Genomic DNA, 12,492 nt, shown 5'->3' on the forward strand with positions numbered 1-12,492 from the left:
AAGACACGATGGTTGCTTTGTTTTGGGGAATTGATTTCCCTTATACAAGAGTGTCACTGGTAGTCTGCATGGTGGGATGGGGGTGGAGTTGCGAGGAAAGTGGTGGGGTGGGGCTTCCTGAGTCAACACCCAGGTCTCTTCGAGCCTTTGAAAGGGTGCATTGCCTACAAACACTGGCTGCAGGAGAAAAGTGTGGCCTGGAAGTCAGGAGGCTGAGTCCCAGTTGAGTCACTAGCCGGCCATGTGGCCTTGGGCAAGTCCCCCAACATGCTATCTTTTAACATGTACCCCTTCTGCAAAATGTGGAGACGGCCTCAACTCCCCTGCATACATTGCACTGTGGGTGCATCTGTACTGCGGCCAGGGCCAGGGCTGGGTGGGTGGGGGAGCACCTACAAGCAGCCTCCCTCCTGGACCCATAACAGCCTCCCAGAGCACTGTCCCTAGAGCGGGGCCCAGCACCACCCTACAGTGGCCTCTCAGTCAGAATCCCTCTTGTTCCAGCCCTGGTGACACTGGCTAGGAAGCAGCTAAGACAGGTTTGGAGCACAGGCTTTGGGGTTCTACAGACGCGGGTGCGGTTTCCTCCACCGGGTGCTTGGCCATCAGCCAGACACTGAATGGCTCTGAGCCTCAGTTTCCCCACCTGCCCAATGGAGTCTTCTTACCCAAGGGGGTTTTGTGATGATCACAGGAGACAGTGCAAAGAAAGTGCCCAGTGTAGGGCCTGACACAGAATAAGCGTACAGTAAATCTTAGCTATTATAATAATAAATATTATTTATGGCTTAGATCCATACATCATTAGTACTTCCAAAAACTTAAATAAAATTAAAGATTACAGAGACCCTAGGGATATTTTTTAAGCCTTTAGTTGTAGAGATGAAGAAACGGAGATCCTAAGGGAGGGGAAGGGACTTGCCCTAAGACCCAGCGACTTAAACAGGACCGAGAGCAAGGAGTCCAGCTCCTTCACAGGATGGGTCATGAGGCTCCATCCCCAGCCCCTACAAGGGACCTGGCTGGGGCAGACACCAGCCCATGACACCCTTGGCTGTGAGAACCATGGTATTTGACTCACCAAGGCTCTTGCCCCCAAACACTGCCCCATCTGGAACATAAACAGAGGGCTTCTGGCAGAGGGTTCTGTCCTCAGCAGACATTCAACAGAGCCCCTGGCACGACTTGACCCAGGTCACCTCCCTGTTCTGGGCCTGTTTCCTTATGTGGGACAAAATGGTCTTTAAGAGCCTTCCAGTTCTGACATTCTGTAGTTTCAAGAAAGGGGCTCAATTAACCACAAACAAGTGGCTGGAAACCTCAGTTAACTGGAATCTTTCCAGCCATTCCTTCCTTGGGAGAAACAGGCAGAGCACAGGGAAGCATAACCACCCACCGTCCTTAGTAGTGTTTCCTGGTTCGCCAAGTGCTTGGGCCTAATTTACCTCATTGGCTACCTCCTTGCTCTGCAGACAAGCAGACGGGTTCAGAGCAGCCCCAGGTTTTCCCAGTGAGGACCAGAGCTCAGAAGCAAGGCCAGCATCTAGAGCAGTGTTGTGCATGGAGTACTTGCTCTATATTGGCCCACCAACATGAAATCCAGGCAAGAGGAAGGAGTTCTGCCCTGGATGGGGAGCCTGGGGGCCCGGGACAAGGCCTGTGCCCACCTGTCTCTCACCAGCTGGGCCTATTGCTCTGCCTGTAAAATGAGGTGATCAGATGAAAGGTCCCGTTCCCTGCTGTGCTCTCACAGTCCCTCCCCCTCTGAACACCCAGTGGGTGGGGCCAGAATTTGCCTATGGTCTGCCCTCCACTCCTAGAAGACAGAGTGTCACCTTGTCTTCCCAAGCCCAGCCCCAAACCAAAGCAGAATAGGCTTCTGGAAATATTTATGGGAAGGAGGGGAGAAAGGAGGAAGGGAAGAAGGGTGAGAGCAAAGAAGGGAGGGGGGAGGGAAGGAGGGAGGAGGGAGGGAGCTGAAGGTCTTTCAGGACTAATACTCTACGATTCCACAAAGCTAAATTCTAAGGCAATTCATACCACGCAAAATTCTAAGGCAAAACACCACGGGGGAAGCAAAGGGATGTGAAATGACATGTGAACCCCTTTTAGCCTAGGTACAGCTGACTTCCCAAAGCAGAGGCCCTGTGGGTCCATGCTTGTGAAGGCCACCAGGCTGAGCGCTGTGAGAAGTCCCGCCTTTACAGTAGAACCTCAGTGATGCTGGTGTCAGAGACCATGGCTCACTTCCATCGCTAAGCTCACCAGTCACATGTCAGCGTTTTCCAGTCTGGAGCCTTACGGTTCCAATTCAGGAACATTATACAGCAGGATTGTGCAGTATTCAGGAACACACAGAGGGATGGATCTTATAAATAACTCCTGGTTAAAACAGAGCTGAAGATAGGGAGACAAAAGAGGAAGCAAGTCGCTAAGCACTTATTGAGTCGATAACATTGGCTTGGAAACCTTAGTGCAAATGGCTGGTCTGGTTTATTTCCTTCTCATCAAAAGATCAAACGCAGGATTGAACTTGGAGGCCCCAAGACTTATGTGTGTGCCTGCGGATGCGTTTGAAGGGTGTGGCTCTCCTTGGCAGACGGTGTCTCGGCGAAGATCGGAACACACAGGCCTTGCATCAGATCTCACAGTGCCGCTTGATGGACTCGGTTGGTGGAACCTTGGTTGGTAATCCCTGGACCTCTCTGAGCCATTGTCCCCACAGGAAGGTCTGGCCGCTGGGTTGGCCTCTACGCTCTGAGGTTCTCTACAACAATTCAGGGCTGAGGCCTGGGTATAAGGCTCAGGAACCCAAAATCCTGAGTTAAATCTTAACCACGCTCATATGTCCTCTCTCCCTCTTTTCCGTTCCCGCTGGGGCCTTCCTTTAGCTGCAAAGAGGCCATACAGTTTGTGCTCTCTTGGTTGCTAAAACTGAGTGGAAATGTGCTTGATTCACTTGCAATCCCCAGGGCCGCGACCTTGAGCTGTGGTCCAGCAGTGCGCTACCCATGCACAGGTGGGGGCCGCTCGGCATGGAGCTGACTCCGCCTGGCCCCCAGCCCAGCCTCCCAGCCCACGGGACCCAAGCCCGAAGCCGAGCGTCCGAGGGCGTGCCAGCCTCAGCGCCAGGCCTTCGCCCTGCCCTGCGGGTGGGCGGGCGAGGAGGAGCGAGGTTCCGTGTGCCGGGCTGGCGGGCAGCCTGCGCCGCCCTCAGCAGCAGTTGCAGGTGCCCGTGTGCACGCGCAGGATGCCGCGGCTGTGCAGGTGCAGGAAGTTGAAGATCTCGGAGGGCATGGCGTGGAAGCCCGGGCGGGGCTTGACGTTGTCATAGTAGTGGTGGGTGATGTAGAGGCCCGAGGGGTTCATGGGGAAGGCCCAGAAGCCGAACAGGTGCACCTCCTCGCACAGTTCCAGCGCCGCCGTGACCAGGATGAGGCCGGTGCTGATGCGCTTGGCGCGCACCCCGAGGCTAAGCCAGTAGCGCGACACGTTGACCAGGTACTGCGGGTGGAAGTAGTACACGGCCTGCGGCGACTCGAAGTCGTCCAGCACGTACTTGACGCGGATGGACACGTCGGTGTTGCGCGTGTTGTAGAATGCAGGCAGCAGCACGGACGCGTTCTCGTACACCTGCAGCACCCGGTAGAAGGGCCGCCGCCACTTCTCCAGCTTGTGGAACCTGGCGGGGGCGCAGGGTGAGACGGGGCCCCGGGAACCCTCCGTTTGCCCCACCCCTGCACCCTGGGGTCTTTTCAAAGGACGTAGGAGCCCCTCAAGGCCACCCCCCTCCTCTTTCGTCTCAGTCACTTAGCAGATGAATGTCCACCTTCCTCCGGGACGGTTATATTTTTGTAAGTGAGTGCCGGAGAGGGCAATCTGGACCCAAAGGGGCAAATATCTAGTGTGTGGTTGCGGGCGAAGGGTAATACTTAACCCATACGGCTGAGGGTGCCCGGGGCGGGCTCAGAGGGGAAGGGGCGAGGGAGTGGAGGCTTTCCCTAGAGCCCTCAGGACTCACCTGTCCTGCCTTCCCCAAGGACTCACCTGTCACTGCCTTCCCCCAGTGAAGAACACCAAACCAGCTGCCTGTCCTCTGAGCCCTTCCTCCCCTCGCTCGCCTTTCTCTTTACACTGAACAGCCCTCCCAGCTGGCTCACTGCGCACCTCTCTGAATGCTCCCTCACTCAGCTGACTCCTTGTAAATGTGCCCGGGCATCTGACCGGATTTAACAACTCCCCCTCCTCTTACCCTTCATCTGACCTGGAGGTGTGACTATGCCCCAGTTGGAGTTTTAACCCCATCAGCCCCTCCCCCAGGCCTCCCAGACAGACCCCAGGAGGGGAGTCAGGAGCGGGGGTTGAGGTCTTTGCATGAGGCTTCTCCCCACTGCCAGGCGGACACACTGTGTAGGGAGCTGCCTGCCCCCGTCACACACTGGAAAGCTCTCTGGCCCATCTCTAGGGAAAGAGAGTCTAGACCAGTGCTGTCCAAAAGAAATATAATGCAGGCCACAAATGTAATTTTAAATGTTCTAGGAAGCACATTTAGAGAAGTAGAAAGAAGTAGGTGAAATTAATTTTTACAGTAGATTTTATTTAACCTGATATACCCCGAATACTATCATTTTAATATGTAATCAATATAAAAATGTAATAAGGCACGGCCCATCCTCTTTCTCATATTAAGCTTTTAAATCAAGTGTGTGTGTTGCACTTACAGACGGCACATCTCAACTGGATCGTGCCCCGTGGCCACACATGATGAATGGCTATCATATTGGACAGCACAAGTTTAGAAAGAGGGCCACTCACCTCTCTGTGATGATGCTGGGGTTCACCGTGACCACATCTGTCTTCACCCCTACATCCATGGTGTACTTCTCCGAGATGGGGGGTAGGTTGCACCTGCAGAAGAGATGAGGCAGCCCGACTGCATGTGGTATGTCATTCTAGATAGAGCTGGGGAGCTGGGGTGTGGCGAAGAAAGGGCTGGTGATCGTGTGGGCAGAGGGACACAGAGGAAACCAGCTGGGTGGAATCTTCGTACCTGGGCATGGAAGGGCAAGTTCAACCCCTTCCCTCACCAACCCTGGGTGACCCAATGGTTGTAGATACACGACCCACGAGATCCCACTGCAGCCTCAACCCAAGTCTCTTTGCTTTAAACTCTCATTTTCAACCTATCTTCTTCACCCAGGCTAAAGAGGGTCCCCAAAGAGATAAGAAGGGCTTCTACATAAGGAAGAAGAAATACAAGGACAAGTGTCTAGCTTAGGTAAGGCCAGGGTGAAGCTCACATTGGTGTCAGCCACAAGACTACCCTGGTTCCAAGCGGTGCTTCCAGAAGAGTGGAACCCAGCCAGAGAGGGTTCCAGGCCTTGAGGTCGCTGCCCAGGCGACCTCACCAACAGATCCGCATGACCCCTGGGAGTCCTCAGTGTCTTCACATCTATTATGCCATTTGCTCCCATTCTGCAGATGTGGAGACTGAGGACCTGAGAGATTCAACCCTTGCAAGGGACAGAGCTAAAGGGGGAAGGGACAACCCAGAGCATGAGGTCTGCAGGGGTGGGGAGTGGGGAGTAATCACGTAAATGGCAGCACTAGCAGGCTGGGGAACCAGAAAGGGGGCAGGCACGGAGGGGGAGGGCCATGGGGGTAGAAGTGGCAGGTGCAGACCCGGGGCAATTCTTACCGGAAGACAAAGTCGGCGCTGTTGATCTCCCTCCCGCAGCGGCTGTTCTTTAGGATGCCCCCATTGCCCACCACGGCACATTTCTTAAATTGGGACCGGTAGTAGGGCATGTCCTGGAGAGACAGGGGCACAGCTGTCAGAGGCGATGCCCCCCCTGCCTTCATCTGGTGCTCTCACCTCTGAGCCCACGTCCACCTCCACTCCTCGTAGCTTCACAAGACAGCCTTGTAGTAAATGTGGGAGAAAAGTGGTTATTCCACTTTGCAGATGAAAAGAGAGGTCAAAAGCTTCGTTCTCAGTTCCACGGGCAATTAGGAATGAGACAGAACTGGAAGCCAGATCTCCACAGCCTTTTTCAATAAGCCCTGGGATGCCTCCGGTTTCCAGAAAGACGAGAGTACGAGTTATGGCTAACCCTGCTTGCCTTTGGTTTTCCCAGTGGAAGCTCAGCTTCTTTTATTTCTAATCCACATATTTTAATGGTTGATGCAGACCTTCTGGGAGATGACAGCAGCAGAGATGTGGCAGAGCCACCAGGGACCAGGGCCCTAAACCTAGCCCTCACCCCTTTCAGCTCAGGGTAAGGTACAGACCCTCCCTCTGCTCCATGGGGAGGGCACAGGCCTGGGATAGAAAGGTCATATAGACTGGGACAGATGCCAGGACTTGGTAGCAGCAGAGACAACTGACGAGGGGTGGGCAAGCAAGGCCACACCAGGGGAGCAGTGAGAGGCAGGGACACTGGGATCTCTGTCAAGAAAAAGCGTTGAGCACAGAGAGCCCAGGACTCACTCTAGTAATGATGACAGCCACGGGGGCACTGGGAGGGAGCATCCCCCAGCGCTCCAACCTGGTCATACCTCGGCTGGTGGTGTTACCTTGGTCTGGGCGCTGGCTGCCCACAGACTCCCTGGGCATGCTTTCCAGGGGACCACAGGCAAGTAGGCAGGAAAAAGCAAATACTGGCCTGATTAGGAGACCTGGTTCTAGGCCACGTCCCCATTCTAGGCCTCGTGGGCATCCTGAGGCAGGTGGGACCAGGCAGGCTCAGGGCACGAGTGTAGACCTGGAGTCCAGGGTAGGGTGACCAACCATCCCAGTTGGCCCAGGACTAGGGCACTTTGCTTGGGATGCAGGACTTATATTTAGTCAAACCAGGATTGGGCACCCTAGTCAATGGACCCAGTTCAATCCTGGTTTTGCCCCACAATGAGGTGAGGAAACCACGGACAAGTGTTTTGAGCCCTCGGTGACTTGGTTTTGTAAATTTTGTAAAGCTTATTACAAATTAAACTTTGTGATTTGTAAAATAAGAATAGTAACGTGTATTTCCTGTGACTCTGCATTTGAGATGATGTAAAGCAGAGCTTCTCAACTTGGCACTACTGATGCTTTGGAGCAGCTCATTCCTCGTGGCGGGGCTGGCTGTGCAGTGTAGAACACGTAGCGGCATCTCTGGCCTCTTCCCACTAGATGCCAGGAGCACCCCACCCCCGCCCGTCATGACAAGCAAGAGCATCTCCAGACGTTGCCAAATGTCTCCACCTCCCTGCCCCCCACGTTGAGAACCACTGGAGTAGATGAAAAGCTTACCCACTGCAGTGCTTGGCGCAGAGGTGTCTCTGCAAGGGGACCAGGTGGTTATTACGGGATGGCCCTGAAGTTACCCGCCATCTCTGTCACCCAGAGGCTGCCGGGCAGCTTTCCTCCTATCTCACACCAGCTGGCCAGCCCTGCGTGACAGTGGCCCTGGTCAGCACCTGGGGCTTACGTTGGAACCAAGTGCCAGACAAGTGTCACGGAAAATCCCAGTACAATGGGATCATCAGCAATTAGGCTAAATCCAAAGGAGATGCTGCACCTGTCTGTGGGAGACTGTCCTTCCTCATGGCACATTTTCCCTGGAGGGCCAGGCTCCGGGAACCGGGACGGGGAAAACAAGGGCGTCTCATGGCCAGTGGGGGGAACTGCACTGTTTGACTTTGACCAGAGAAAGAATAAAAACAAAGTCCTTTTTGGAGAGATCATCAAGGGCTTTTTATGTTCTATGTCAGTGTTTCTCACACTTCTGTAAATCAAAAACTACCTGGGTACTTTCTGAAAATACACATTCTTAGCTCCATCCCAGAACCACAGAATCAGAATCTTCAGGGTCAGGGTAGGAGCCCAAGAAGCTGCATATTTTTCAACGCCCCCCCAAAAAACTCACCTTAGGGAAGTTTGGGAAATACTTCTACATCACATGCTCTAATTCGGGGGTGGTAAATTACGGCCTGTGGGCCACATCTGACCCTCCGCCTATTTCTGTACAGCCAGCAAGCTAAGAATAGATTTTATATTTTTTCAAGGGTGGGAAAAAAGAATACTTTGTGATGTGTAAAACATATAAAATTCAAATTTCAATGTCTAATGGGAACTAAAGCGTTATTGGGATCCAGCCACACTCTGTTGCTTACTCGTGTCTGTGGCTGCTTCATGCTAGAACGATAAAGGTGAGTAGCTGTGACAGAGACCATATGGCCTGCGCGTTTGGCAACCCCTGTTCCACTTCCCTGGGCCTCAGTGGCCCATCCCCACGGCCCTCCTTGCATCCATATGTTATACTCGAGCTGTGTGTCACCCACTGGCATTACCTGCAAGTTCACCTGCTGTCACCAGTCTCACGTTCCAGGCCTTGAAAGACCCACCTCGTAAAGACGACTCACACCCCGTCGTCCTCCAGCGCTGCTGTGGGAGGGTATGTTTGACACCCGCCCACCTCCAGCTCCTCCCCATTGCTCCCCTCCCCCCCAGGCCCAGTCATACCAGTGCACTCTGGTGCTCGGAGCAAGAAGTAATTATACTCCAATAAAGATATTTAAATAAATAAAAAAGAATGCAGGGAAACCCTGGGCTTTGCTTCATTCGCACTCCCCGGAGCAGGGCAGCCCAGCCCCGCACATTTCATCCAGCAAGAACTGAACCCGCCCCACCCCCTAGTTTGCTAGAACGCCAGCAGTTCTACAAACTGGACCCACTAAACCCTGCCCTGGGCTGGCACTCTCCAGGGGGTGCCTATAAACACCTTGCATGGAACCGTCCTCTTCAGGTGGTAACCATCCTCATCGGCTGAACATACAGGCTCCAGGGTCCCTTCTCCAAGGGTCTGGTGCAACGACTAGGGCAGAAGTGCCTGCCTGCGCCTGGGTTCTGTGATCTGAGCACTTTGCTCACGTGGGCCACTCATTCTGTGGTCCCCCTGGCCAAGGAGCCTCGTGCTGGCCCTGAATGAACAGCCTCCCTCCAGGCTTCTCATAGGTGAAGGAAAAAATAATAATAAACGTCTCTCTTGTTTAAGTCTCTGATATTTTGGATTTTCTGTTCTAAGCAGCCAAACCTATTCCTAGTCCAAACCCCAGTGTTACAGACAGTGAGAGTGGAGGCTTGAAAGACAAAAAGGACTGCCCAAGGCCAGCCAATACGAGATCAACCTTTCAGCGCTTTACTTTGTATGGTTTGCGCTCTTGTGCACACAACCTTTGCATGTACATGTTTTTTAAATTATTAATTAATTTATTATTTATTTTTGGCTGTGTTGGGTCTTTGTTGCTGTGCGCGGGCTTTCTTTAGTTGTGGTGAGCAGGGGCTACTCTTCGTTGTGGTGCACGGGCTTCTCATTGCAGTGGCTTCTCTTGTTGTGGAGCACGGGCTCTAGGCAAGCGGGCTCAGTAGTTGTGGCTCCAGGGCTCTAGAGCACAGGCTCAGTAGCTGTGGCGCACGGGCTTAGTTTCTCCACGGCATGTGGGATCTTCCCGGACCAGGGCTCAAACCCGTGTCCCCTGCATTGGCAGGTGGATTCTTAAGCTCTGTGCCACCAGGGAAGTCCCTGCATGTACATTTTTGCTCTTGTGCCTCCCTCGGGTTGGGGACAAATGCTTAATCCTGCTCCCAGATAGCTTCGGGATGTTCTCTGCAAGCAAGGCAATAACCAAAACTTCACAACCACTTTCTTGCCAACAGTCATTCAAATAACAGCCAGTTGGCATTCTTTGTGCTCCGACAGAACCCCCAGGAACCCCGGAGGACGGTCTACTGAGCCTACGAGAATGGCAAGCCAGGACCAGGACAGCTGGGTGCAGGGCACAGCTGAGTGATGCCACGCCACACGGGCATGGCCACAGAGGGCCCTACTGGGTCAGCTCCATTGTCCCACCCGGACCGCCCTGCCCAAAGCAGCACCTTGGGAAACATGTGGAAGATCTCCCGGTTGATGTGGTAGATGCCGCTGGTGTCCACCTCATACTTGAGTTTCGTCCCCAGGGGCGTGTTCTTCTGGGTGGTGAAGAGGAAGGAGGGGGCATTGCAGCACCTGGACAGAGTGGACCTGCCGGGCAGGAGATAGACAGAGAGAGACCAGTGACACAGGGCAGAGCGGAGCCTCTCAGAGGACAGAGGGGTCATGGAACTGAGGTCCCTTGAGGAGGCCAGGGAGTGCCATACTTTCCCACCCACCCCTGCCCCTGCCCCCGCACCTCTGCTTCAATACTCCTCCCAATGCCCAAGCTTTTCAGGGTCCAGCCTGGTCTCCCTCTGTGAGCTCCCAGCTGCCCTGTCCCCACTGGCCGCATTGGCCTCCAAAGGCCCAGAGCACAGACTGGGCATCCCTCGCTTCATCATCTGTCAACTCCTTCTCCGCTTGAACGAAAGCCCCTGCGTGGCAGGGACCCTGCCTCTCTGGATCCTGCACAGTGTCAGACACGTGGGGGTCAACTACCAAAGTCCTGCCAACTGCGGGCTGAAGCATTCCCCACGTGAGATTTCACAAGAGCCGCTAAGCCTTCTACTACTTCTCAGAAATGCTTCTTCATCCAGCTCTAAAGGAAAACACAGGCATAAGAGCTCTTCCTTGGTTTTTGGCCCCCATATCTGACTCTAGACAAGGCTAACCCTGTCTGATGGGGTCAAAAAGCAAGACATACACAGTCAACAGAAATGTGCCATTTCAGTGATTTACAAACTGTCTTAGGAACAGGGGAGGGTCAGAAATTGGGGTGGTGGGTTGATACTGGATGACTGCCTGCAGAAAGTGGATCCTGGCTTCCAGAAGTTTTAAGGAGTTCATTATTTAAAAAAAAATCGCTGTGGTTTTCACTGACAAAAACACTCGAACATGAGCTACGGAAAGGTTAGAGCTCAGATGATGCAAGCAGGCTTAAAAAGATAGCCTTCAAGGGAGAGTGGGGCTGTGAGGCAGGCTTGGGAGCTAGCCAGGCCAGAGAATCCCGATTTCCTCTTCTCTGCAGCTGGTGTTCCGCCCGGCAATGTATTCTCCCAGGGTGCCTGCAAGGCTTGGTGATGGGGTCAGATCCTAGGCACACGCTGCTCCCCTATCCTGGGGACCCAAAGCCCCACCCTGGCTGCAGAGGGGCTGGATTTGACAAAGGATGCAAAATGCCACCCTCTCACAGGGGGCTGTGAGCCCACGAGGACCCACTTTCTCCACAAACAGCAGCAGGGGGTCAGTACACACTGGCCTTCGGCCCCCAACACTGGCTCTGGGCACAGTTACATCCAGCCTCTGGGCAGCCCTGGGAGGAACGGAACGCCATCCCCATGGAGTCTGGATGACGACCACTAACTAAAGTTGAGGACGAGCTTTCTGGAAAACCCACACCGAAGGTGTGGCATGGAAACTTGAGCCGCCAACCTGGTGTCAGGAGGCCGGGCTTCTAGTTTCTGCTCTGCCCCCACCAGCTGTGGGGCTTCGGGCAGGTCTCTTCCCCTCTCTGAGCCTCCGTTTTCTCAAGAATTGCAGGGCTGACTCTTCTGACCCTCTGTAATCCTGTGACTCCAAATTGCCAAAGCCAGGAAGGCTGCACCCATTGTTTTTTGTGACTTTATCTCTTGCAGGGACTTCACTGGGGAGCTCAGTTGGCTGCTGGCCATAGAGAGCGGTCTCTGCTGGGGAGGGTTGGGTTTTAAAATGTGACTGAGGCTTCCCAGGGGCAAGGCCAGAGGCCTGGCCAGGCAGGAGCCATAGGTAAGCATTACAAACCAGCATCTGCCTGGTCCAGAAACGCCATTTTGTCAGCCCACTGGCGAGTACCCAAGGGAGGGAGACTGACAAACTAACCAAGCTCACGAGCGACTGATATATAAACCAGAATGCCAGAGTGTCCATTTGTAAGCAGCAGGCGGGGGAGGGCCTCTGTTACAGTATTCCTTTCCTGTCACTGGAATGCTCATGCCTGTGTTCTAGCACGCTCCCGCATCCCACCCCACTTCACTGCACCATGTTCTTGCACCTAAATTAAGAGTCTCATCATCATTCAATGAGCTTGTAATGAGAGCAAAGGGGGACGACCAACTGGCCTTGAAGCTTTTCCCATTCAGAGCATAACAAGACTGGATGTCGCTTCTCTTTCCCCCACCGCCAGAAAGGTCTCAGCTCCCCCAGAGCCTCTCCCCGGATCGTGCTGGCTGATCCCTGCCAAAGGCTCCCCCGCGGATCCTGGTTTTTCTCTTGCCACATCATTTTCCCGTTGCTACATTATTTCCTTAGGTATGTGAATCCCACTGGCGAGCCTTCTGTCCAGCTCTCAGCCTGGACAACATCCTCTGGCATCTCACTGACCTTGTCCACGCTGAGTTCGATTTCAGCGTGCCCTCAGTGTGCTTGGGTCTCCCCGTCATGCACCACCCTCAGTATCGCTTCGCTCTAAGGGCGGAATTGGGGCTGCGTTTACAGCACAGACCCGTTGCCCACATTCCAGTCTATGGTACGTGGGTCTCTGCAAACTACTGCCGGGCCTTAG

General features: G+C 53.9%; 1 protein-coding gene across 1 annotated transcript in view; it reads right to left on the reverse strand.

Moving 5' to 3' along the window:
• Positions 1-854: 854 nt before the first annotated feature.
• ST8SIA5 (ST8 alpha-N-acetyl-neuraminide alpha-2,8-sialyltransferase 5) overlaps positions 855-12,492 on the reverse strand; it is a 64,345-nt gene continuing 52,707 nt past the window's right edge. The window contains exons 6-9 of the mRNA XM_073789895.1: positions 9,917-10,061; positions 5,699-5,811; positions 4,816-4,908; positions 855-3,682 (exon numbers count right to left, since the gene is read on the reverse strand). Coding sequence (XP_073645996.1) covers positions 3,214-3,682; positions 4,816-4,908; positions 5,699-5,811; positions 9,917-10,061 — 820 coding nt within the window. The 3' untranslated portion in view covers positions 855-3,213. The remainder of the gene's footprint in view (positions 3,683-4,815; positions 4,909-5,698; positions 5,812-9,916; positions 10,062-12,492) is intronic.

This window comes from Tursiops truncatus, chromosome 13 (assembly GCF_011762595.2).
Source record: "Tursiops truncatus isolate mTurTru1 chromosome 13, mTurTru1.mat.Y, whole genome shotgun sequence".
Lineage (NCBI taxonomy): Eukaryota > Metazoa > Chordata > Mammalia > Artiodactyla > Delphinidae > Tursiops > Tursiops truncatus.